We start from the raw sequence: 20,844 nt of genomic DNA, 5'->3' as shown, positions 1-20,844 counted from the left end.
TTTCCAGGGTTTCATATTCAGTTTGTAGTTAACCTGTGCCCTAATTTGAAATGTCTTTAAGCCTTCCTGCCATTCCCACCCATCCTTATGGCTTTCCAGGACTTATTAAAGGATTCAAAGATTTTTTTTTCCCCCATGACTGTGGAGCTGTTTTTCTGGTCAGGATTAGGCCTCAGTCATGTCACCATGTGGTGAGCTCTGGGTATCCAGTTCCTCCTAAGAATTGAAATCTAAAGAACCACACCCAAAAGTTCAGTAGCATTTAGGATCAAAAAAGTATGTTAGTTTTTAATATTCCCTTTTTAGGAAGAACACACACTTTTAATTTGCGTAATTGCTCATATCGAGATAAAATTCTGAGCTGTTTCAGGACAGGAACACTCAGAGTTCTGCCAATCCCCAAACAGGTCAAAAATGTATGAGATCATAAATAAATCTGAAGACTTTTTATTGTGGGTTTTTTTTTACTCCTAGCAAGGCAGCCTTCATCCTAACTCAAAAGCAATCAGATCGTTGTTTTCGTGCTCTCCGTTTATATGAGAACAAGAGGTCACTAGATGACATTACTGCTTTGTAAATTTAGAACAAATAAAAGGAAATGCTACTTCACCTAGTGCGTCGTCATCCTGTGGAATATACTGTTCCAGGATGTTAGTCAAGAGCTGTAGCCGGAACACAGAAAAATAGCTGGACTGGGCTGGTTTGTAGCCACGTTTGCCAACAGGGATAACCAAGCCTCATGTTCCGCAGCGCCGGCTCATCGCAGCTGCAGCTGGGAGCCAGCTCCCTGGCTGGGAAAGGACAGCTTTCCAGGGGGAGGGTTGCTTTTAAGATGACAAGAATTACTTTGTATTTTTGGGTGTGAGGTGTAGATGGCTCCTGGCTATTGTCTGGGCAGCGCAGTGTCCGTAACAGCCTCTGTCCCTCTGTCAGTGGCCTTCAGCAGGTGGGTGTCTGGAGCTGAAATTACTGCCTCAAGTAGAGGGAGGTAAAAGTGGTAGGAGGAGTGTTTTCCTTTCCCTGGGAGTGAGAGCCTCTTTCTGTTGCTCAGGACAGTGCAGTGGCTCTCCTGCTCTACGTCAGCCTGTGCAGGTGAGAGCCTGGCAGCTACTGCGGTGCAGGGAAGGCAGGAGTGTCCTGTGCTCCCAGGGTACCTGGGTTGGCTGTACAGGGAAGGCAGGAGTGTCCTGTGCTCCCAGGGTACCTGGGTTGGCTGTGCAGGGAAGGCAGGAGTGTCCTGTGCTCCCAGGGTACCTGGGTTGGCTGTGCAGGGAAGGCAGGAGTGTCCTGTGCTCCCAGGGTACCTGGGTTGGCTGTGCAGGGAAGGCAGGAGTGTCCTGTGCTCCCAGGGTACCTGGGTTGGCTGTGCAGGGAAGGCAGGAGTGTCCTGTGCTCCCAAGGTACCTGGGTTGGCTGGGCTGTGTATGAGGTGTGTGAAGGGCTGTTGAACTACTCTGTGAAGGAAGTGTCCCTGTTAACATGTTTCTGGATTCCTAATTATCCCCATTAAAATGTTTGACTGTAACACCACTGCATGTTAATCAGGAAAACAGATCTGTATGGTTTCTTCATTTCCCCAAAGAACTGGTGCACTAGTTACCTTAAAATCTTATCAGTCCTTCACAGTGAAGCCTGGATTGTCCCGATTTGTCCTTCTTAGGAGTGAGGTTTGAGATTTTATTCTTTTATTTCCCATCTCTGGTGATACCAATAAATTGCAATGCAAATGTTGCTTTAGAACTGACTAATGGGGAACACTCTTCCTAAATGTATCCTGCAGTTACGTTTTATTTGCAGTTTTGTTACACAATAGACCCTTTATTTTAGTTCTGTGACTCTTCATCTGGATGATTCATGTATGAAAATCTTTTAATCTCATTACTTATCCTCTTGTCTTACGAACTTTGTTCTTTGAACAGAGGATTGTCTAACACTGAATGTGGGGTTTTTTATGATGATGCAGTAGGTGACTTAAGAAGGGATTAGTTGTTTTCTATACTGGATGGTCTCTCCAGTGATCCAGTAACTCAGTAGCCTCAGAAATTAATTCTTCTCAACAGTATCTGCATTTCTGTATTTTATGCCAATATTTTAAATTTCATGTCTTCCAATGTGATTAAAAACTATGCTATAATTTGCATTTTCCTTTCTCCCCTGCTCCTCCCCCCCCCCCCAAAGGCAGAAAAATAGGAAAGGGGACAGCACTGAGTAGGAGCTGTGGAGTTGTTTTTCCCCAGTGCTCAAGAGCCAGTGGCTTGATGAAAGAGCTGGTGGTTCCTTACCACACCTGGCTGCTTTGAAAGCAGTGAGAGGTCCTTGGATGCTTCATCCTGGGGTGTTTGGACTTTACATATGGTACTGTTGTGCATATGCAGTTATAGATGTTCCTGGCTTTGGTGCCAGAAAAAAGGCAGGCCCAGTGCTCTCTGAACAAATTAGTTGAACTTGGTTTTACTTCCAGAGAAAAAGCTGCTTCATCTTAGCAGGACTCAGAGATGCCCCTTGTTCTTTTCTAACTTCATGCTGATTTTTGCATCAGTGTTTCGTGCTCTGTAAAAACTTTCTCTAAGGTAGCCATTCCTCCATAGCAGAGTTTTTGATGGAAATGCATTTAACTACTCACTTCTCTGCCTACCCAAGTAAGAAGAAACATTCCTGTGATTACCTTCTTTGGGAATAAATTTTATCAGAGCTGGAATTGTTTAAATGAAGGTGAGGGAAGAGAGAAGGAATTTTTTCAAAGTTTTATTTTTGGAATAGCGTAAATATTTATTTCTGTTTGCTTACAGCTGATACAGATCAGGTCGTTTTGTCCAAGATAGAATGGTCCAAATGCCAGAACTGTGTTTCTAATATGAATGGCCAGTTCCTGCTTTGAAAAGGGATTTAGCCCCTTTCACTGCCCATTTAATGTGTCTGTAACACCCTTTTCTAGGCATTGGTCATACCTTTGAGGCAGGTTGATGTTATTGCAGGTGAATGCTGCAGAAATAGAGATTGAAAATTGAACATCTTAAAATAAAGCAGAAATTTCCAGGTATATCTCTTTTGTTGACATTACATCCACATTTCTTGGCAGATGCTCTGAGGCACTTCAGCATCAACTAAAAGTTTGATGTTCAACTTCAGAGGCTTTTATTTTTAATCTGTTTTATGAATGATAATGAGAGAAGTGAGAAACAGAATGGAAATAAATAGGGGTCACACATTGGGGTGATATGTGTGGGTGTTTGTGTTCATTAACAGAACTTTGGCTGCATGGTTGGGCCTCATCAAATTGGCCCAAACCAAGTTTATTTTAATCCATTCTTTGAGATGCTAGGGTACAATTTGCTGGAAAAGCATATTATGTAGGCAAATTTTTTCATGTACAAAATGTAGAGGAGTGCAGGAAAGGAAAAAAGGAAATTTTTAGAGTTGACATAAAAGGGAGCCTTTTGATTTTTGCTGGTGGTGCTCAACCTTACGCAGCTTTTCCTACATCCAGGTCTTGCAAACACTTCAGCAGTGGTCTAACTTAAGAAGTCAGTTTGATGGAAAGCAGTTGGAGGTGCCAGTGAGATACCTACAATGTGGGGAAGAAAGGCTTTTGTCTTAGGAAGAATAAGTGTTGATTTCTCGTCAGGGCTGGAGCCCAGGGGACTGGGCAGCCCCGAGGACAGCAGCCATGGTCCTCTGAAGAGCTTTATTTCTCTCTGCTGCCGCCGTGTGACTGAAGGAGAGGGACTGGTGGCAGGGGACACAGGGACCTGCTGCCTTCCTGTGCAGAGGGGAGCGTGGCCCCCTGCATGCCCTCTGCTCTGTGTTAAAGCACCTTTTGTTTAACACAGGGCAGATAATGCTGGGAATTAACCCAGGACAGAAACACATTGAGGACAGGATTTTTAGAGGGAGGCAAGCTCACCACAGCCTCCAGCTGCTAGGGGAATATTTGTTGGAATATCTTTCAGGTAATAAACATAGAAGGAAACATGAGGGTTCAAAATACAGTGATTGCTCTTCTAGATTACTTATTTTGTTCTATTCCCCCCTCCTCCCTCCCTTCTTGTCATGACGAAACAGATTTTTAGTATGATATTATAAAGTATGTTATCTGATTGATTAATTGCTAGAAACTGATATATTATACTATTAACAAAATGTTTCAATGTTGTTGCCAATTTAAAACCACTTATGCAAGGTCTGCAATCCTACTGCTCTGTGCTTGATTTGTGCTAGGTGGTTATTTGGGTGTGAAAGATTTCTTTACTCAGTTCAGAATGACAGCTCAAATCTCTGTGGTTCTGTACATTTAGGAAGGAATTAGGGTATGTTATGGTGGAAGAGAAACATGGCTGAAAGGTGCAAATAAGTTCCTTTGTGCAGCTCCCTGCCTCTGAAAATAGCTTCAGTAGCTGAACTAGTGACAAGGTGTCTCTTGCTGTCTGTCACTGATGTGCCCAGAATACACACTCCTCATTTTCTCTCTTCAGATTATCACTCCATGTCGGAAGCTTATCCTTTGTGCTGATAACAGAAAAGAGATGGAAGATTGGATTGCAGCACTGAAGACTGTACAAAACCGTGAACATTTTGAGGTAACAGGAAAATGTGTTCCATTGTACTCTGTGTCTCATCTGCTCATGCACAGCTTGTTTGAGATTGCAGTCAGCTTCCACTGAAGTCAATATAAGTCATTTCGTTAACTACAGTGGGTGGTAATAGTGTTAGGCCTTCTGTAAAACTGATCCCAAATACACTGAAGTGATTCTCAAAAGAATATTTGTGGCTTTGTATGTGCTCCCTTGGTAACCTTGATAGCACTTTCCAGAGTAGGGGTAGGTTATGAAACACAGTTCCCCTCCCATTATCTTTTCACTCTTCAGTTATCCTCCCTGTCCTAATTCCCATCTCGCCTGTTTGGTATTGTACCTGCTTCAGTGCATCTGCCTGCTTCCTGGGGCTGGAGTGAGGCCAGCACTGCCACCAAGAGAAGCTGTCTTCTGTTTTACCCACTCTGATCTTGCCTCCCTTATGCTGGCACAAGCACCCTCTGCTACGCAATAAACCACATTGGGGAACTGATCTTGCTGAAAACTTAATCCAGCAAAAAATGGGGATAAATTCTCCAGAAGATAAATTCTCCAGTTCATTTGTAGTGAAACAAGGATGGGAGGTGGGACAAGAGCAGGAAATCTCTTTGGATTTGAAGACCTTCTGGAGTTACTGCTAGTTGTGTATAAACTGCACACAACCTACTCTTCCCTGGTAGAAAAGTGTTCTGTTTCTTCCTTTTCTGACTGCTTTGTGCAAGTCTTTGAGGAAAAAAGTCTTGTTGGTTCTCTTTAGACTCTGCTGTAACCCATTTGTGCTGTTAGTCTACCCAGTACAGCATGGACCATTTCTCAGGGATGCACAACTGGTACGCCTGCTCGCACGCCCGGCCCACCTACTGCAACGTGTGCCGGGAGGCGCTGTCCGGGGTCACCTCGCACGGGCTGTCCTGTGAGGGTAGGTCTGCTCCCTCTCCTGCTTTTATTGCTACTGTTCCCAGAGACCCAAATACTGCCTTCCCTTATTAAAGTCCTGCCCCTGCAGCGAGCTGATACGCCCTTCTGAGGTAGCAGGCGGAGTATGCGTAAGAATACTCCTGTTCATTAAAAAAATTCTGTTTGTAAGAACGTCCTTGTTAAATGTGTGCATGCCAGGAGGTTGTTCTTTCTCAGCTCGGGCTTAGCAGATGTATATGGCTGTGCACAGCTCGTGCTTCCAGTGTGAATGAGGTGGCACCCACACTGTGCAAAAGGATGGAGGAGTGTATGACTGTATAAATCATGTCAGATTTAACAGGGCAGTAACTGAGCTTTGTACAAGCAACTGGCAAAAGTGACAAGGCAAGAATTTATAGCTAGATCCTCATTCTCAGAACACTTAGAGCTGATTGTTTTGGCAGTACTAACGAGGGTAAAGCGTGCCTATGCTTTCTTCAGGAGCTATTTACACACCTTCACATTAGACTTTTGAGGAAGGATTAATATGTCCTTCTCTTCCTCCATAGTGTGCAAGTTTAAAGCTCACAAGCGCTGTGCTGTGCGGGCAACCAACAACTGCAAGTGGACAACTCTGGCCTCCATCGGGAAAGATATCATTGAGGATGAAGATGGGGTAGGTGTTAGCCTGGACTATTGCAGCCTTACTTTGATATGGAAGCACTGGCCCTGTAAAAAGCTCTTTAGTTTTTCTTTCACTACATAAACAGCAGATTCTGCCTTTATGTGGGAAGGGCCTCTAGGGCATGAGATTCTGTGTGAAAAGTTTGACCAGGGTATCAAGGACTCTAATAGGAAGAAACTCCTGCTATGGACTGGGGAATTGAAGGTTAAATAATTGGAGACACAGGAAACTTGGTCTGAGTTTTGGCAAAACAAAAGTAAATGAGTGTTTGGAACAGCACCTTAGCATATGATGCAAGTCAGTGTTTCCTGGGTAGCCTGGGGTGAGTCACCTGGACTCTGTGCATGATGTAAAATGCCAGAATTGGTCCTCAGGTGTTTTCTAGAAACTACCTCTCCTCTTCCTAAACAGTGCATATGAAGACTTGCTTCTTTGTCTGTCTCAGAGCCGCTGTGCCACCTGCCCCTTTAGTTTGCCCTCTGATAAGTCCATATTGCTCCTGTCCCTCTGTGCCGTTTGCAGATCTCGATGCCACATCAGTGGCTGGAGGGGAACCTGCCCGTGAGTGCCAAATGCACCGTGTGTGATAAAACCTGTGGCAGTGTCCTGCGTTTGCAAGACTGGCGCTGCCTGTGGTGCAAAGCCATGGTGAGTTATCATTTCAGTAAGGGACAGTCCTTGGTCAGCTCTGGGCTGTGTTCTTTTAGTGACATTTACTCAAAACGAAATCTCTAACTGTGCTGTCATGTCCTTCATTTGCCATGAAGGGCTTTATTGTTCTGCAAGAGATAGAAATTTAATTGTGCTGAAAAGTGTCACTATGATGCATAAAAGTAACCTGAAATAAGTACCTGGCTTCTCTACAAGCTCAATTTATTTTGAGAGTGAGCTTTCATAGAAGAATCTAATTACACTAGATATGAATCAATGCTTCAGGGATGGAATATGTTGGATTTTAAGGAGGCATTGTTTGTTATTTCTACAAGTTGGAAAGGTACAACAAACTGTAAAGAATGCTCAGCTGTTTTAATAATAGCAGTTTCCCTTCCACTGCAGTAGATTTCTCTCGCCTGACCACTGCAGTGGTGCAGATCTTGCTGTGTTTCCAGTTGTCTGTAATACTAGTCAGAGAAGTATCACAAAATAAGCGTTTAGAATGGGGACTCAAACCACAAGCAAACCCTCTGTCTTGCAGCCCTGGTGTACCAGAAATTACTGGAGTGCCCTGCTCTTCTTGGGGGGCTTCATTAATCTCTTCTTCTCTTACCTCTTATGTCCCTCATGGTTTCCTGCTTTGTTTTTTGCTTTCTTGTTTTCTTGAGTTCCCAGCTTTTTCTTTTGTTTCTACTCTGTATCTCTCAGCTGAGGCTGGGATTTTGAAAGCAGAATGCCTCAAGGCTCCTAAAGTCTCAGAATGTGTTACCTGGTCCTCTCAGCACTCAAAATGCTGGCCTCACAAATTCAAATGGCAAACTACATACTAATGAAAGGAGGACAATTAGAAGAAGACTGATTCTTAAAATAACTTTTATCAATAAATTTATCAATTGACATTTCCTGGTCATTTCACCCCCACCACCTTTCTTTGGTCTTACAACCTCTTGTTGGGTGGCTTTAGGAGTTACACCACAGTGCCTGAGAGGGTCTGAATTACTTTTTTGGTGGTGTTTCCAGGTACACACAGCATGTAAAGAGTTGCTGCCAAACAAGTGCCCTCTTGGGCTGTGCAAAGTGTCTGTCATTCCCCCTACTGCTCTGAACAGCATTGATTCAGATGGTAAGTACTGCGAGTAAGTAGCTCTTGTTTCTCTTCCTCTCAGTCACAGTCCCTTCAGCTGACACTGTTAATGCCAGGCTCTCTCAGCTGAAAGTTCTGCTTTTGGTGTTGCTGAAATTCCCAACTGGAAGCCATTGCTGAGTGAACTGTTTGCTTTGCTTTTGCACTCAGTTTATCACCCTGTAATGTCGGTGTTTGCTGAGCTGCAGCTGGTGAAGTTTATTGAGAATAACAATATTGCAGAAGCAGTTTGGGAAGGTTGGGGAAGCTGAAAATTTTGGCATACTGCTAGGAGATAAGTGTGATACTTGGCAATATGAGGTGTGGTTCATGCTGGATTCAGGGCTGTGCACATTTGGCATTTGCCCAGTGAGTGCCATAAGCACAAGGCAAGTATTAGCTGCTTCATAGCTGGGCTGGGCTGTGGAGTGTTGGTATTTTTCTCTGTCCATCTCCATGGACAGCTTCACATTTCTTGGCTTTTCCTCCCTCTCCCTTCCCTTTTCCCCAACAGGTTTCTGGAAAGCTACTTGTCCCCCTTCTTGCACAAGTCCTTTGTTGGTCTTTGTCAACTCAAAGAGTGGAGACAACCAAGGTGTAAAATTTCTACGAAGATTCAAACAGCTGCTGAATCCAGCCCAGGTCTTTGACCTCATGAATGGAGGACCTCACCTGGGGTAGGCAGATATTCTGTAGAAACACACATTCCTTGTAAATACCAGAGAAGTACAAGGGATTTCTTTGGTTAAGCTCATCCTCAAATATAACAAGGAACCTATTCCTCAGAGAAAACTGACCACTTACAAAATTTGGAGGGGTTTTCCTCCCTCTGTGTTTGGTGTTATTGATTAGCTAAAACCAAAAATGTTGTTGAAAAAGGTTATTATTTCCATTCATGAGTAACAGCAGGGACAGCTTGAGGCCTTTTGGGGGAATTCCAGAAACACTCCCCTGGAAGAAGACCAAGCATAGAAAGCTTGAATCCAGAAGAAAACTTGTCTGCAAACAGATTGTAACAGGCATTCCTGATTACTGCTAAGGAGAATTAACTTCAGTTAACTCAAGTGAACAGACAGATATCATGGATAGAAAATTAATATTGTCAAAATGAGATTTATTGAGAAATAACTTACCTGGGAAGTATGTGAAACTTCCATCCCTTAAAGATTTTATGGTGATATTGGGAAAAGATCTCTTATGAGTGCATTTGGTAAAGTTGGTTCTACCCTGGGATCTTGGTGACATTTCAGACTTTTTAACTAGAATATCTGTAGATTAAAAAAAAAAAAGAGAGTACTGTGGAATAAATTTCTTTAATGTATTTCTGCAACTCTCATTTAAAAAAAAGGTTTAGTCTTTAGTTTGCCCACTTCCAAATGTTTTTCTGTTGCATCAGATTTGAGTAACTTTTGTTGCAAATTGACACTCCTTATAATAAGAACCAACACAAGGTAAATTTCCCTCATCCATTTCTGACTGTGACTCCAAGTCTTCGACTAGGTCTGTAGATGCAGGGAGCTAAATCTAGGAGTGTCTACTCCTGGATGAGTGACCATTGGGTTCTGCTCTCCTGAGAACTCCTGTGTTCTTTGCCATAGCACATTGCAAAATGCTGGCATTTAAAACTGCAGTGTGCTGTCCAGGGGATGTGTTTGGCTGAAAACTAAGAAGACTTGTAAAATTAAGTATTTTTCTTCTTCCCTTCCCCAGTTGGACTGACTTGGAGAGAGGAATTCTGCTTTTAAGCAGGAGAGAATGGAAGGGAGGGAATCAGTTATTTTCTCAAGCTGTGGTGCACACCTTCTAAAACAGCTGCTTTTCTATGCTCTCTCAAAAGGGAAGTGATAGTATAGGGTAAAGGCTGCTTCTTGATAATTTAAATATTTTCAGCTGGTGCCAGTTAGACTGTACCATAAGATGTTGTCGTTTCTGGTAGCCATTTTTTGTGTGTCAACAATGCCTGATAAAATAAGGATTTCCATGTACTCTGTCAAATCCTGTTTAGGTAATAATAATAAAAAACATACATGTAAAACCAAAGTAAAAGCAGGCAGTAGGTCCTGAAGATGTTCAGTAAGAAGCACAGTTTCAAACAGCTTAAGGAGAGGTTTTTAATTATTATGGAAAGGGTGAATAGAGCAACTCACAATGCTGAGCTGTTTGCCTGCCTGCAGGACAGACCAGGTGCCAGAGTATTGGTTTGTGTTGCTTTTCCAGAAGGAGGACTAAAGCTTGTGAGGCTTTACATTCTCTTGCAGTTGTCTCCTTGCTGAGTGACTGCATGAAGTTCCCTGTCTTGAAGCTTTACTTTGATTGTGTGGCCTCAGAGCAGTCCAACAGTGACAAGTAAGTGGTGTGAGGCTGCAAAAAGGAGTTAATTCAATGGATAATCAGCTATCACATGCTTGTTTCCTCTTCTGTACAGACAAAAGTGCCCTGCTTTAGTAGCAGAGCATGTCTGGGAGATATTTCTGTAGTGAATAGCCATTGTAAGTTGCTTGGCTGTATTTATAATAACCATTTTAATTATAACCATTTTAATTCATCTGTAGTGTGACAGTGACCTGTACTCATTGTGAAATCAGAGCCTACAGTAAGCAAAGCTGCCACGTTCATTACCTGGATTGGAATTGTTTATAATTTCTTTCTGTAACAGCTTATTGGTTTTCCCTCTTGCTTTTTTTCTCTCCTCTGTAGTTTACGCTTATTCCAGAAATTTGACACTTTCCGGATCCTGGTTTGTGGTGGGGATGGAAGTGTTGGCTGGGTTCTCTCTGAGATTGATAGCCTCAACCTTCACAAACAGGTACCTGCCCAGGAGCTTGGTGGGGTGAAGGAATGAAGTAACAACAGCATGGGCTGAAGAGACTTCCCTTGGTCATGCAGCTGTAGTTTGCCCCAGGACTGAAGCTGCTGGAAGCTCACCCACAGCAGGGCTCTTCACGAGTTTTCTGCCAGAAGCAGGAATGGATTAATTCATTATTCCTGACTCCAGTGCTCCTCCACAAGATGAAGCTTTTGGAGTACTCCTGTTCCCTTGCCAGCAGAGACATGCTCTAAAAGGGCTGCAGTTAGAAAACTTGGGAGTTCCACGTGGCCTGTGCTCCTCATCTATTTAATTCCTCATCCCTTTAATTCTCGTGGTGTAATTTTGGAGTCTTGGCATAGGCAGAAACTTCATCAGAGTAGGTGTTTAATTTTAGTTTCCATTTTGTCTGGGAGCTGTGTCTGCTAATTTTACAGAAACACAGCAGCACCACCTGATGGTTACATACAAACCTCTGTAGGAGGGGTTACTTCAGCGGTGTGCTCCTTCAGGTAGTAGCTGTAAAATGCTTCCCTCTCAATTAACAACTAAAAGCAGAGGAAATTTTTCTACATTTGCATGCTCTCCTGGCTGTTTTCCCCATCCAGTTACTTTCTCCCCACCCTGGGATTAGTTGTTTCTCAGTGACTGTTGTATTAAGGAATCAGTAATGTTACTTGTGGCTGTTCCTGGCTTGTGTTTTCCCATTTGAATATCACTTTTGGTTTCCTTTTCTCTAATGCAGTGCCAGCTGGGAGTGCTGCCCTTGGGAACGGGGAATGACCTTGCCCGTGTGTTAGGCTGGGGGTCTGCTTGTGATGATGACACCCAGCTCCCACAGATCCTGGAGAAGCTGGAGAGGGCCAGTACCAAAATGCTGGACAGGTGAGTAACCATCACTAACATCCTCTGCTGTGCAAGAGTTGTGTGAAAATATCCTTCCAGAGAGAACGGAGCTGTCTTGATTCTGCCAAGCTGCTGGACCTCTTATGAATGCCAGATAACATTTTTTTTTTTTTTATAATCCCCTGTCACCCTCTAGCAACAAAAGGTGGTCTGGCTTTCCAGGTCACTGCTGCAGAACAGTAACAAGTGAAATTGTCTGATGTCCTGTGTCCTCTCTTCTGTTCCAGAGTTCTCATCAATTGAATTTTTCACCCTTGAAGTCATGACTTATTTTTTTAAGCTATGTTTTTTTCTTGGTAAACTGGAAGCAATTTATCTTGAGTTTGGCTTAGAAATGAAAGCTGAATGCAGAAGTGGCTGTCTGCCCCTACTATTGATACCTCCTATATTTTCGTACATTTAAAAATGCTTCTTGTTTTTTGAGTTGCATTTTGGCATCTCTTATGTTGAATTGAGTAATGCCCGTAGAATTTCTGTGGAGAGAGAAGTACAGGGAAGTTCCCTGTGCTATAGAATATTTGTTCATCTTGTCATCCTTCCCTCTTCCCCAGTTCAGCCCCTCTGCATTTCCATTCCAACTCTGTGGCTTCCGTGTATCCGTCATGGCCCCCCATAGTGCAGTTTGTTCTGCCTTGAGGTTCTAACCTGTTATGTCCTTTGGATAAAGGATGAAATCATCTGCATTGTAGTGACAAGTGTGGTTTTCAACAGGTGGAGCATCATGGTGTATGAAACCAAACTCCCTCGCCAGGCCTCTACTTCCACAGTCACTGAGGATTTCAATGAGGACTCAGAGGTACCTCCCAGGATGCAGAGAGCAGGGGACTGGAGCACCAGCCTTGGAGCAGATGGGAGACAGTGGTTGAGCTCCAGTGGAGCAGACCTGAGCCATGGCTTGGGTGCAGCCAGAGCTGCAAAGATCAGGAGCTTTAAGGCAATGAAGTATTATTGAGAAGGATGGAGGTTGGGTTACCAGGGTCAACAAGCAGAACGAGGGATGAGGAGAAGATCCTGGGAACAGGACAGAAAGGAAATATTTGACTTTTATTTGCTGTCATGACAAAAAGTTGTTGAAATAGTGACAAGCTGCATAGCAGTCATAAAAAAGTGCTTTTAGATCTGCAGTTGATCAGAGACTCTAAGAACTGCACTGCTGATTGTTTCTAGGTTCAGAAGTAGTTTTTTCCTCAGATTCAGGTTTTCAGTGAGTAACTGAGCCCTGGACTGTGGAACTTTTCCAGGGCAAAAAGAACCTGTAGAGTGATTGGTACTCTCTGGGGAGCCAGGGTTGCACAGCATATGTTGTAATGTTGGGAAGCAGCACCCCAATGACTTGTTTCTGACTGTCAACAGGTGCAGAAGATTCTCTGCTATGAAGACTCAGTGGCTGCTCATTTGTCCAAAATTTTGACTTCTGACCAACACTCAGTGGTCATCTCCTCAGCCAAGTGAGTATTTGGAGGACAACTTCTTTAAGTGAAATCTGCAGTGTGAAAATCCAGTGACAGTCTTCACATGCCTTCGTTTTCACTCCCTCCCTTGTCCAGGGTGCTTTGTGAGACAGTGAAGGATTTTGTGGCTCGAGTAGGGAAAGCTTATGAGAAGGCAACAGAAAGCTCAGAGGAATCAGAGGTCATGGCCAGGAAGGTAAAATTTGAAAATTGTTTGGCTTTCTACTTCTGAAATGTAAAACTGCTCTGTTTGCAGAGAACTAGGACAGCAGCAGTTCAGCAGGCACTAAAAAAATGAGCTACCCAGGCTACCGTTATTTCTACTCAAATGTTTTTCTTCTCCTTGTAGTGCTGCGTCCTGAAGGAGAAGCTGGACTCATTGCTGAAGACACTGAATGATGAATCTCAAGCATCTTCATCTCTGCCAAACCCTCCTCCCACCATTGCAGAGGAGGCCGAGGACGGGGATGGGTCGGGCAGTGCCTGTGACTCCGGGAGCGAGCGCTCGGTGGGCTCGTCCTGCACAGCGCGGCCCCAGATCTTCCGGCCCCGGGAGCAGCTCATGCTGAGGGCCAACAGCCTGAAAAAGGCCATTCGCCAGATCATAGAGCACGCAGAGAAAGGTGACTGTCAGGAGTCCTGCCTGGCACTTCTGCAGCCTCTTGAGAAGAATACGTTGTCTTTGTTCCAGGGCAGTAGGGTTCTTTATTGACAACAGCTCTCCTGAGCTAGAGAAGCCACTCAGTAAACCTGGTTATTTAGTTTCAGTGCCATCTCTGCCAAACCCACCTGTTAGACACATTGCTTGGTAAATGAGCCTGAAGATCAAGGTGTCTTCTCTCCCATTGGGCTGGTTTAGGAAGTTCCTGCCCTCCCACACTCTGTTAATTTGCATTTCCTGTCTGTCCCCACCCATACCACAACTGTGTCAGTGCAGCTCTTTGTATGGCCTTGCTGTAAAACGGATCTGAAAATACTTGGGGAAAAAGCATTTTAAGTGTTTTAACTTGGATTGTTTCAGAAATCTCTTCATAGCAGAGCCGAGCAAAACATTGCTGTGGCACAACTGCAAGAGCAGGCAGGAACTTCTTGAACAGGCTTTGTCCCTGGGAAAAACTTACAATGCTGCACCTTTGGTACAAATCAGTTCTGTTCTGTTATTAACTTCTTAGGCAGGTGACCTTCTTCTCCACATCTTAACTCTTATCTCTGTCCAGGCACACCCCCCATAGCTCAAGGTTCTATTTTCTTTGAAAGGCATCAGTTTTCCAGATGTTAGTCATAAACAAGGGTTTAACTGAGACCAAAGGAAATACTTTGCAGCTTGTCACTGGAGGTAAAAGCATTGAAGTTGCAGATATGGCATCAGGGCACACCCAAATGTGCACTATGAACAACTGTGTAGTAAGTTACAAAGTGTTGCAGTGTTGCCTGGATTTCCAGCACTGCAGCACTGTATACAACCTCTCCTGAAGGTGAAGTAGGAGGGGATGAGGGAAGTGGAGCAAACAGCCTGCTTCTGGTGAAATAGAGGCCTTGACCTCACTGCTGCTTACCTTAGGCCAGTTTGGTGTTTGTGGAGTTCTTTTGGAGCCCAAGCAATTTGCTTAATCCAGCCTGAAGTGTTTCTGTTTCTGATGGGCTGGTGGGTTGGATTGCCTTGTGGGTAATTTTGAGGAACTCCAAAGTCAGCACAAGGGAGGGGAAGAGGCTGCAAGAAGGGGAGCTCGTCCCCCTGTGGAGGCAAGGAGCTGGTAGAGTAGCTGTGGTCAGTTTAGAGCTGTGCTCTGGCAGGGGCTGCTGGGGAGAAAAAGGCCTGTTGATTACATCCAAAGGAAGTTTTGGTTTCTTTAGGCAACATGCTAGTGTTTATATCATGTCAGCTCTCCAGCAAACTCCAGTTACATTTCAGATGTGTTTGTTCAACTTTTCCAAACTGTTTTTCTTCTTCCAAAGTATGTAATCTGATTCTTCCCTTTGTTTGAATTGGTTTTTACCAACTGCTATTTTCTTCCTCCTCCACTATATGTGTCTAAGTGCCCTTTTCAAGTGGCTGATGTTATTGCACCACTACAGATTAAACAAACAGAAAATTCATTAATCACTTCATGTCTGTCTGGTTAGAATTCATGGCAACATCTAAATGCAAATAAATGGAAGCCCATCACCTGTAACACAGTTTACATCTCAAGATGTCTGAGTACCTGAGCTTTTTGTTATTCCTGTTCTTTCCTTTAAGGAATTGGGACATGTAGAGTCCCATCCTGTTTTTATTTACATCAGTGGGAGGTATTCCTTGCTGGAAGAGCTGTGAGAAACTCACCTACTTTCTCTCTCCATACAGCTGTAGATGAGCAAAATGCCCAGACCCAGGAGCAAGAGGGTTTCCTGCTTAGTCTGTCATCCTCTGAGGAGGGCAAGGAGCTGAGGAACGAGGATAAAATGTCCCTGCAGTCATCACACAGCAGCAGCTGTGGAGTGTCCAAGGGGAGGAGGAAAGGTACTGCTCTGGAGCCACCACCAGGCAGGTCTTGCCTGTGCATTCCAGTTGTGTTAGTTGTAAAAAGGGAAGGTGGTGTTACATGTATTACCTGGTGTGTTGTGTTTTTCTCTAATTTTTGCATGATTGCTCTTCAGGCCCTGCATGTTTCTGTGCATTATACACCTCACTTTTTGCTACCTCTCTGATGGCTGGTCTGTGCTCATAGCATATGGAGCCTAGGAGTGATGAATTTTCTTGCACCTTAGCCAGTAATCTGGGTTCTCTTGGCTTTCAGTGCTTGGACAAGGACGGTCTTGAGCATTTTTCATGTCGTGTACCTGGCAACATTTCCCTGCCATCCTTTGCAGATGACAGAGAACAGCAGCCAGTTTGCTTTAATCAATGTGTTATTTGAGTAATTTGTTAGAGATCCCTGAGCACTGCAGATATATTTGAAACTTCCCTGAGTGTTGATTGGGAGCCAAATACTCTGTCTTACGCTGCTGGCACCAGCTTTTTTTCATCTCCACATTTTTCATGTGGCATTTTGGTGCTTCTAGTCTGTGAGTTTTTCTGGCAGCACATATATAATGTCTCTGTCTCTTAATGACTGGTTCTGTCAACTCTTTGTTTTCTGGTGGCTCAAGTGTTTTGCTGTTGAGTGAGTCCTGACCCAGTCTTGCTGCTTGGACTGCGCTGCCCTGTGCTGGTCTGAATCACAGCATTGTTTGTCAATAGCCATGTTTGTGTTGTGTTTTACAGCCTCCAAGTCTCCTTGCGAAAGACTAATAAACAAAGGAAGTTTGTCGCTGGGCAGCTCTGCATCTCTTCCTCCCCAGACAGGAAACCGGGACAACTTGCCAATGCTGAACACAAAAATCCTCTACCCAAGTAAGTGTGACACCCACCTCTTCCCACTGAGGCAGCCAGCTGGAGCATGGGTGACAGTAGCACAGGCTGCAGTCCCCACAAGAAAACATGACATTGTCCTGCCAGATGCTCTTTTGTGCAGGAGAGAAATCCCCTTATGGATGACCTCAAGAGGAGGCTTGGAGTGAGCTGCAATAATTTCCAGTTTGTAGCTAAGACCTAGACACAGATTATCATTAACGCTGTGAAGTGGCAGAATTTAGGTACCAATTGTAAGGAGATGCTGATCTCAAAGTAACCTAGAGAAGGGGGATATGAGAAAGGTTTCTGAAGAGTGGCAGCCATAGTTTGGGAGTCCCTTCATGTGACGACTGAAGTCACTGGAAGTGCACAGACCCAGCAGAATTCCCACTTCCCACTTCTTGAGTAGCAACTTCTCCCCATCACTGTGGCAGTGTCCTTCCACCTCTTCCTCCAAATTACTTGTACAAATTGCCTCTTCTAGAGGCAGGTAATTTCCTTCCTCTCTGACAAACCTACTGCTTGTGGGTCACCAGTTGATAATTTAAGAAGCAGGAGACAGTAGTTTCTTGAGCAACTTGGATAATAACTTTACTCTTACTCCAGTAACTGGAGGAGGGACATTACGTGTCTCACCGTGGAACAAAAAGGCTACTGCAGAGAACACACTCCTATTGTTTTTTTCCATGTTCCTGTGCAACTGTGCTGCTGGCCTTAGGCAATACACTGTCAGGCAGAAACCCTGCAGGCAGCCTCAGAAATCCTTCTGCTTGTCAAAAGAGCTAAGCCTCCAGAGTGGAAGAAAGCACTAATGCTATTTGCTTTCTCCACGAATGACAGGGCAGAATACATTAACTCTTGTTATCTTGTCTTGGAGATTGAAGTTACCTGTTTTCTGCTTATGATTAGCAGCACTCTCCTCCATGGCCAATTTTCCTACAGATATCCGTGCTGGCATGTCTGGTTCTTTGCCTGGGAGCTCTGTCATCAGCCGGCTGCTGATTCACGCTGATCCCTTTAACTCTGAGCCTGAAAATCTGTGAGTATGTGCAGGAGTTTGAAGAGAGGGAGTGGGCATTTCCAAACAGACCTCAGGAGAAGTGGATTAGTTTCCAGAGCAGAGTAACAGGCTGCAGCAGCCCAGACTTACATGACTGGGTGCCAGGGAATGGCAGCTTATGGAGTTAGACACGCAGTTACACATTGGACACAGTTGGGCTGGATGGTCTTTTCCACCCTAAGTGACTCTGGGATTCTGTGTGAGATACACATCAAATGGTACCCAGAGTTACGAATGGGAGTTTTGTTCTGATTGACAGTGAATGTTACACAGAGAAGTGTGTCATGAATAACTACTTTGGAATTGGACTGGATGCAAAGATTTCTTTGGACTTCAACAACAAACGTGATGAGCACCCAGAGAAATGCAGGTGGGTTTGGCTTTGACCTTTGGATTGATGCTAGAAGTGACTGAAACCACTTCATTCTTCTGTGTGGTTTGGAAGCTGGTTGTGTACACATGTGCTGAATAGGTGTGTTGTGTAAATAATCTCCTTCGAGGCTTGAAATCATGACAGAGGAGATAAATTACTGATTTATTACTGATTTATTATGCTATAAGGTCTTTAAGTAGTTATGTTGGTGTAAATTGAGTGCATTTGTTCTTTTTATGTCATCTCAAAGGTTTTTCTCCTGGGCTATTTAGCCACAAGAGGAGCACAAGTACCACAAAGGCTGGTTTTGGCCTTGATCCTGTCTTAATACAAACTTCGGGTTTGGCCTTTTGAATACCTGGGCAGCTGCAGGATGCTTTGTGTAGCCCAGGATTGGTACATTTACTGTACTTGAGCTAATACAGCCAAACACTGTTGATGTCCTGATGTATGAGATGGACAAGTTCTGTGCCAGGGGAGTCTGTGTATGTTCCTGGTAGCGTGTGTTACTCAGTCATCCTCAGTTCCTACCTGACACGTATTTAAAGGGAAGTAGTTCCCTAATACATATGGTGACCACTCGGAGTGCTTGACCCTTTTGGAAGCAGAGCACCTTTGTGTTTTAGGACATAGCAGGTATCATTTCAATGTGAGGTTTTTCTTCCTTCTTGGTGAAAGGGTAAATGTCTGTGCTGACTTCTTCTCTTTTGATTTGCCCCCTTAGAAGTCGTACAAAGAACATGATGTGGTACGGAGTATTGGGGACCAAGGAGCTGCTGCACAGAACATATAAAAACCTGGAGCAGAAAGTCTTGCTGGAGGTGAGGAATTAGCATGCTCTTCTGTTCCTAAAGATACCTAATTGCATCTGGGATTCTGGGATTCCTGGGATGCCTAATTGCATCTCCTTTGGGCACTGTGACTTTGGCATGGTGATTCTACTTAGTGACATTCGCCTGCCTGATACAACTAAAAGTGGCTTTTCCTGGTTCTGGAGGATAACTTCTATTCTCAGACCATAAGGGAAGTATCATCTCACTGGAAAGTGTTTGCTGTTCCCAGCTCAGTGTTCAGCATGGATTGTTATGGTACATGTGGTATCTAATGTGAACGCATCATTTTAGATAGTAGGTCCAGTGGAAAGCTCTTGATTTGACTGTGCTGTAATGTGCATCTGACTGGGTAAAATTACTATTGTATAGGCCATATAAAACATAAACAGGTAACTTGCAGGAGGAGACCCTCATCACATAGGTGTTTCATGAGTTTTATTCCCCTTTCTGGAGGAATAAACCGGGAGGTTTTGCCAAGCCCCTCAGGTGTTCCCTGTTCCTGTTAGAGGAAAAGAAGCAACAGTATCTCTCTAAAATCCATGTCTGCCAAAAGAGGTGTGGCTCTTGAGACTTGAGTGGATAGTTCTACTCTGCTAGGTCAAAAATAAACAGGAAGAAACCTGAATTAATGTATTACTAAACTGTGTTGGCTGTTTTCTGTTCTTAGAGCATGTGGTCTGGCAGGAGGGGCTCTCTCCTGCTGGGCTGAGAGCAGTGTTGCCTTCTTTTCTGTGCAGTGTGATGGGAGGCCAATCCCTCTGCCCAGTCTCCAGGGGATTGCTGTACTCAACATCCCCAGCTACGCAGGGGGCACCAACTTCTGGGGGGGAACCAAGGAAGATGATGTGAGTATTCTCTAAGGCAATCCAGGAAATGTTTCTACTTAGTGTTGCTTTTGAAGTCAGAGCCCCTGAGAAGAGTACTTGCAAGAAGAGGTCAAGGGGCCTGTCTGCTTGTACTTTCTTTGGGAAGTGGGTAAGATACTGAAATTCAGTCTTCAGCAGCTTTGTACCCAGGCAGTCTGTAATGATTCAGTAGAAACATCACCAGACTATTTGGAGCTGCAGGAAGTGTTTTAGGTTGACCTTGTCACCATAGACTGGTGGAGAAGTAAAGCCCCTTGAAGGCAAAGGCAGGTAGATTTACTCAGAAACGTTGTATTTATTGTATTTATTGAAGGAGTACCTACTTTGTGAAGAATAATTATTACCTTGTGTCCTACAGCCTGTGTGTCTGCATTATACTTTAGCCATTGGAAGCACAGTGGAACTATCAAGCCTCCTTTTTCTCCCTGCTGGTTCACTGCAGATTGTCAGCTTCAAGCCTTGTTAATTTTATACAGATTAAAGAGCACATTTGAAAGCAGACCCCCAGATCTGCACCAGTAAGGGGTTAAAGGAAACCTCTTCGACAGAGCTGTATGTCATCTGAATTCTCTCTCCCCTGTATCTGGCAGACATTTACAGCCCCTTCCTTTGATGACAAGATTTTGGAGGTGGTGGCCGTGTTTGGCAGCATGCAGATGGCAGTGTCACGTGTGATCAACCTGCAGCACCACCGCATTGCACAGGTACCACCCGCTTCCCTGAGCTCTTCGTGCCTGCCCCCTCTCCAGCTTCAGAACCAGCTTCAGTCAGTAAAGCTCTCCTTTGTGCTCTCTCTGGTCCATGAAAAGAGCATCCACCAGGGCTGGAAATGAGAATATTCAGGGGCGATTTGAGCATGGAGTTGTTTGCTAGCGTTCACTGTGGTAGGAGTTAGACCAACAACTCAAATACAGGTTCATCCAAAGACACAGCAAGTGCTCCCTGCTGCTCAAGGGCAAGGTGTGCCCTGCTGCCCAGACACAGATGGCTCAAGTAGCACCAAAGCTCCAGCACCTGGGGAAGGGCTTTGCAAAGACAGAGAATGGCTCATGCTTTTGGAAAACCAACATTTTAGAGCTTTTCTGATGCAGTCACTTCTTGCAGTGTCGGACGGTGAAGATAGCAATCCTTGGAGAAGAGGGAGTTCCCGTGCAAGTGGATGGAGAGGCCTGGATCCAGCCTCCAGGTTACATTTGGATTGTCCATAAGAACAGGGCACAGACCCTCACCCGAGACAGGGTAAGAG

The 20,844-nt window shown here is 44.3% G+C and overlaps 1 protein-coding gene across 4 annotated transcripts in view; it reads left to right on the top strand.

Moving 5' to 3' along the window:
• DGKD (diacylglycerol kinase delta) overlaps positions 1–20,844 on the top strand; it is a 48,091-nt gene that overhangs the window by 13,900 nt on the left and 13,347 nt on the right. For all 4 annotated transcript variants that reach the window (XR_003916224.1, XR_003916223.1, XM_018083120.3 and 1 more), the window contains 20 exons: positions 4,473–4,577; positions 5,358–5,490; positions 6,038–6,144; positions 6,676–6,801; positions 7,828–7,930; positions 8,445–8,607; positions 10,628–10,736; positions 11,482–11,621; positions 12,354–12,438; positions 12,996–13,090; positions 13,190–13,289; positions 13,443–13,716; positions 15,438–15,593; positions 16,338–16,466; positions 17,409–17,505; positions 17,786–17,896; positions 18,624–18,720; positions 19,470–19,577; positions 20,189–20,302; positions 20,703–20,837. Coding sequence is in view for 2 of the 4 variants with exons in the window: in XM_018083120.3 (XP_017938609.1) it covers positions 4,473–4,577; positions 5,358–5,490; positions 6,038–6,144; positions 6,676–6,801; positions 7,828–7,930; positions 8,445–8,607; positions 10,628–10,736; positions 11,482–11,621; positions 12,354–12,438; positions 12,996–13,090; positions 13,190–13,289; positions 13,443–13,716; positions 15,438–15,593; positions 16,338–16,466; positions 17,409–17,505; positions 17,786–17,896; positions 18,624–18,720; positions 19,470–19,577; positions 20,189–20,302; positions 20,703–20,837 (2,487 nt within the window). In the remaining 2 variants the exon portion in view is untranslated. The remainder of the gene's footprint in view (positions 1–4,472; positions 4,578–5,357; positions 5,491–6,037; positions 6,145–6,675; positions 6,802–7,827; positions 7,931–8,444; positions 8,608–10,627; positions 10,737–11,481; positions 11,622–12,353; positions 12,439–12,995; positions 13,091–13,189; positions 13,290–13,442; positions 13,717–15,437; positions 15,594–16,337; positions 16,467–17,408; positions 17,506–17,785; positions 17,897–18,623; positions 18,721–19,469; positions 19,578–20,188; positions 20,303–20,702; positions 20,838–20,844) is intronic.

This window comes from Manacus vitellinus, unplaced genomic scaffold, assembly GCF_001715985.3.
Source record: "Manacus vitellinus isolate BGI_N305 unplaced genomic scaffold, ASM171598v3 scaffold_60_pilon, whole genome shotgun sequence".
Taxonomy (NCBI): domain Eukaryota; kingdom Metazoa; phylum Chordata; class Aves; order Passeriformes; family Pipridae; genus Manacus; species Manacus vitellinus.
The sequence above is the reverse complement of the archived record's forward strand: the minus strand, read 5'-3'. Positions and strand labels throughout refer to the sequence as shown.